This window comes from Stegastes partitus, unplaced genomic scaffold, assembly GCF_000690725.1.
Source record: "Stegastes partitus isolate 25-593 unplaced genomic scaffold, Stegastes_partitus-1.0.2 Scaffold684, whole genome shotgun sequence".
Classification (NCBI taxonomy): domain Eukaryota; kingdom Metazoa; phylum Chordata; class Actinopteri; family Pomacentridae; genus Stegastes; species Stegastes partitus.
Window position 1 is genome coordinate 134,344 of NW_007578415.1, and position 5,186 is coordinate 139,529.

Sequence of the window (5,186 nt, forward strand, 5' to 3'; positions counted from 1 at the left end):
TCACCTTAAAAAAAATAAGTTAAATTAAAAAAAAAAAAAAAAAACCCCTCCGCTGTACCTCTGTCTTGCCATTGATATTACCTGATCGAATAAAAGTTTTTTGGTTTATATTCATGTTTATACATATATTAAAGGCCTGATTTTTTTGTTGATCGCCATTTTAGAACTAAAACAGATGTCTATAATTTTACGTACACGTTTAGAGATTATCGCGCACCAAAGCTTTTAATGCAGGCATTTCTCGGGTCTACTATGCAGGCGGTGGGGTCCTGTTACGTCACACAACAAGCGACCACAGCTAGTTAGCCTTTAGCTAACATACATGCTGGAAGCTGTACGTTATTGGCTGCAGTGAAGAGTTTTTAAGATAAGTTGATGTTTGCGGCGCTGAAACAAGCCCGGTTTTAGTCCTCTGGATGGTTTGTTGTGAGTTAAAGTGTTGAAGCTTTTTTTTTTTGGATGAACATGTGGAGCTCCGGCCGTCGTGTCCTTCAGGAGCTGCTCAGCCAGCCGGCTGTCCGGAGCTTCTCTCTGAGTCCAGTTCAGGTCGGTGTCTCTGCAGCAAACTCACTCATAATGAGGCAGAGTGTCATAGTTTGAAGCTTTGGCTCTGACTCAGGAGTCTTTCAATCCTCTACAAAAAATGTCATTAGAAAGCACTCGAAATCGTGTTGATTTAAGTATACACTTATCTATACGTGGCTGAGTTAGCTTCTGATTTGGTGGTTGAGGGAAAATATGTCGAAAAAAGCAGTGAAATCTCCCTGTTTGCATTTTCATAACTAGAATAAATGTTTTGCAAAACGTGTATTTCAGCGTAGTCCACATTTGACCAGTCTATATACAGTGGTTTTACACACGTGGACAAAATAGTTGGTAGCCCTCGGTTAATGAAAGAAAAACCCACAATGGTCACAGAAATAACTTGAATCTGACAAAAGTCATAATAAATTTTAAAAAATCAATGAAAATTAACCAAGGAAAATAAGACATTATCTTTGAACCGTGGTTCAACAGAATTATTTTAATAAATAAACTCATGAAACAGGCCTGGACTAAAATGATGGTACCCCTATAAAAGACTGAAAGTGATGTGACCATAGGGACATGTTCAATCAAGGTGTGTCCTCTAATTAGCATCACAGGTGTCTACAAACTTGTAATCATTCAGTTGTCCTATTTATAAGGTTACAAGTAGTCACTGTGCTGTTTGGTGACATGGTGTGTACCACACTAAACATGGACCAGAGGAAGCCAAGGAGAGAGTTGTCTCAGGAGATTGGAAAGAAAATGATAGAGCAGCATGTTAAAGGTAAAGGCTATAAGACCATCTCCAAGCAGCTTGATGTTCCTGTGACTACAGTTGCACATATTATTCAGAAATGTAAGATCCATGGGACTGTAGCCGACCTCCCTGGACGTGGCTGCAGGAGGAAAACTGATGACAAATGGAAGAGACGGATAACAGGATTGGTAACAAAAGAGCCCAGAACAACCTCTAAAGACATTAAAGGTGAACTCCAAGGTCAAGGTCCATCAGTGTCAGATCACACCATCCGTCGCTGTTTGAGCCAAAGTGGACTTCATGGGAGATGACCAAGGAGGACACCATTGTTGAAAACAAATCATAAAAAAGGCAGACTGGACTTTGCCAAACTGCATGTTGACGATGAAGCATATGAAGAACAGAACGCTGTCCCTACTGTGAAACATGGAGGAGGCTCTGTTATGTTCTGGGGCTGCTTTGCTGAATCTGGCTCAGGGTGTCAGAATCTGTGCAGGGTCCAATGACATCTCAAGACTGTCAGGGTGTTCTAGAGAGAAATGTGCTGCCCAGTGTCAGGAAGCTTGGTCTCAGTCACAGGTCATGGGTCTTACAACAGGATAATGACCCAAAACACACACGGCTAGAAGCACCCAAGAATGGCTCAGAGGAAAACACTGGACTATTCTGAAGTGGCCTTCTATGAGCCCTGATCTAAATCCTATTGAACGTCTGTGGAAGGAGCTGAAACATGGCGTCTGGAGAAGGCACCCTTCAAACCTGAGACACCTGGAGCAGTCTGCTCATGAGGAGTGGGCCAAAATACCTGCTGAGAGGTGCACAAGCTCACTGACAGTTACAGAAATTGTTTCATTGCAGTGATCGCCTCAAAAGGTTGTGCAACAAAATCTTCAGTTAAGGGTACCATCATTTTAGTCCAGGCCTGTTTCATGAGTTTATTTTTTAAAATAATTCTGTTGAACCACAGTTCAAAAGCAACGTCTGATTTTCATTCATTTTTATTTATTATTACTTTTGTCAGATTCAAGTTATTTTGGTGACCATCGTGGGTTTTTCTTTCATTAACTGAGGGGTACCAACTATTTTGTCCACGTGTGTAGGTCTGGACCTGGTCTAATGTTGTGTACCTGCGAAAAACAGCTTCTCTCTTCTTCTTTTTTTTCCTTCATCTTCATAATTATGAGAAAGGATTCATAAATCAGACACTTAAATACCTGTCAACAGGTGCAGAAGTCTGACTGAGAGTTACAGAAACCACCTGATAGCAGTGATTGGCTCAAAGGGTTGTTCAACTAAACATTTGTTTACGGGTCCCATCATGCTTGTTTGTTTGTTTGTTTTTTTCCGTCTTTAATGGGAGGGTATGAATACATCTGAGGACGACTTACTCAGAGGTGGTCACTGTGTTTAAGTATTTAGATATAAATGGTTGAGTCCTAACACCCACGTAGCGTTCTCACTGCATCCTTTCTTTAGCCAGAGAGCAATAAGCACAGTGCTATTAAACCATTAACACAAGCTGTGAAACCATCTCTGGTCGCTTGATGTTTCCACAGAACACTGTTGTGGTGGAGCGATGGTGGCAGGTGCCTTTGTCCAAAGTCGGCAGCCCGCCGAGGCTTCACCCTCGACGACACAGAGTCTACAAGATGGTTGAAGACACCAAAAACGCTCCAAAGGAGAAGATGGAGCTCATCCTAACTCAGACCGTCAACAGTGAGTATCACCAGGGCACTCGGTGGTTTTACAGTTGTCCCAGGAAGGAAAAAGTATGAAAGTATTTCTCGTGACAGGGCTCGGCGGGCGAGGAGACACTGTGTTTGTGAAGAAGTCACTTGGACGAAATAAGTTGCTGCCCGATGGCCTGGCTGTGTATCCGTCACCAGAGAACAAAGCCATGTTTGCTGAGGAGTTACGGGTGTGTGCTGCATTTCAATTCTGATGTTTATTCCCCACATCTTGGGGAGCATTGCATTCATCATTGTCCCCCTTTTTTTATGTGCAGCTTTTGCATGCGGGATTGTCACAGGGCAGACCCCAAACCCGCACCGGGCAAATGGTGAGTTTTTATCAGCTGAAAATTGTTTCAGGATTTTTTTCCTCACTGCTTAGGTCCTATGGTTGAGTCACAGATGGTAGGTACTAATAGTGTGAGTTTTTAACAAAGCTTTCTTGCTGTTTTTGCAGACAGTGGAGTTCCTTAAACGCTCCACTCTGAAGATCTATAAAATGCCCTCTGAACACTTCCAGGTCAATAAAGAAGTCGTCCGCAGACAATTTGCCAAGAGGGTACGGCTGGTTTGGCTTCAGTGCTTTTATTCTCATTTTCTTTTCTAATAAAATATTAGTGATTCTGCTGAGCACAAATGCTTTGTTGTGTTTGATAATCCTTTAGTTGGGAGTCGTTATGCCGCCTCATGCTCTGAGTGTTCCATTTGAGTCAGTGACGGAGTTGGGAGACTACTGGTGTGAAGTTACGGTAAGAAGTTTTTATTAAATTGGTGAATGAATCGCATCGATTACAATCAGACGTTTGCAGCAAATGAAGCTACCTTTCATATCCATGTCAGTAAAACTGGTAAACATGTTTAGGAATAATTGCAGATTTGTTTTTGCAGAATGCAGTAGCTACAGAAACTTGTTTTTTTGTTTTTTTTCAGTAGTTTGACATGAAGGGCAAAAAGCAGCTCTTCATGTCACGTTAAACTGCTGGTTGGAACAAAGCTCCTTTTATTTTTCATTCAGAATTTAATTTACAGCACAATCGTGCAAAAAAGTTCTCAGCGGCTGTACCATGCAGGTGTTCATAACTACACAAGAGACACTGAGGGACATTGAAATCATTGATTAGAGTAAAAAAAAAAAGTCTACTGATGCGATGCTAGCTATGACTTTTAGTGCTGATATGAGTAATAATTGTTTTTATATCATTTTTATGATTTTTTTTTAAATGAAATTGATCCTATAGGAGAACAGTTGTCTCCTTTAAAAGCATACGTCTCTGCTATATGCATACCAAGGGACCCTATTCAACAATAAAAATACTCCCAAGGCTTTAATCTGTTTCTCTATGACTTTCATTTGCCCTGAAATGTTGAGTCTTAGACTACTGTGCTCCAAAATTGAAGGTTTGTGCAGCTTTGTTGATCAGTGTGTCAGGTGACCAGCTCAAAGTGGTTTTTGGAGACCAGAAATTCTAACCTGCTCTGAAATGCACAAATTTGTCTCCATGGGCTTTTATTTGACATTAAAATGTAGCCACGAGTCTTTTTTTTCTCCCCCCACAAAGTGAATATGTAACTCAAACAGGCGTTGGTATTTTTGATTCAGGCTTTAATGGAGGAAACTCACTGTGGAGCTCTCATCCACTGCAACAGAACCTGCCTGCAGACTTTCTCCTCAGTCACTCAATAGGATGCATTTATTAGCCTGAAATTGACCTCTTATGTCCGACTGCTTTCCTTCCACTAGTTGCATTTTCAAAATCCACTTCACTACACAAAGCAGCAACAACCTCCAAGCAGCACCTTCTACATGAAAAATTTCTAGTTTGTTCCACCTAAACATTTCCATCACTACACTGAAGCCGCATCCATCCCCTTTGCCTCACTTTAGGAAACACAAACCAGCCAGGACGTTTCTCCGCCTACAGCAGAATAGTAATCGGCTGCATCTGCACGCCACTTATTTCTCACACCCTTGTTCTTCTTCCAGGTTAACGGAATAGACACAGTTCGCGTTCCCATATCGCTGGTGCCGTATGAAGACTTGTCTGCGAACCATCAAAGGATGCTGAGACAACAAAGGCGGCAGCAGAAGGAGGCCGAGGCAGCTGCTGCAGAAGCTGCTGAGGAGCAGGGGGAGGAGGTTGTTTTAAAGGCTGAAGCAGCAGCAGCAGCAG

General features: G+C 42.0%; 1 protein-coding gene across 1 annotated transcript in view; it reads left to right on the plus strand.

Annotated features, from left to right (window-relative positions):
- Nucleotides 1-290: 290 nt before the first annotated feature.
- The window catches only part of mrpl9 (mitochondrial ribosomal protein L9), a 7,118-nt gene continuing 2,222 nt past the window's right edge, over nt 291-5,186 (plus strand). Inside the window, exons 1-7 of the mRNA XM_008290580.1 lie at nt 291-546; nt 2,842-3,001; nt 3,079-3,203; nt 3,291-3,344; nt 3,473-3,574; nt 3,681-3,764; nt 5,000-5,182. Coding sequence (XP_008288802.1) covers nt 460-546; nt 2,842-3,001; nt 3,079-3,203; nt 3,291-3,344; nt 3,473-3,574; nt 3,681-3,764; nt 5,000-5,182 — 795 coding nt within the window. The 5' untranslated portion in view covers nt 291-459. The remainder of the gene's footprint in view (nt 547-2,841; nt 3,002-3,078; nt 3,204-3,290; nt 3,345-3,472; nt 3,575-3,680; nt 3,765-4,999; nt 5,183-5,186) is intronic.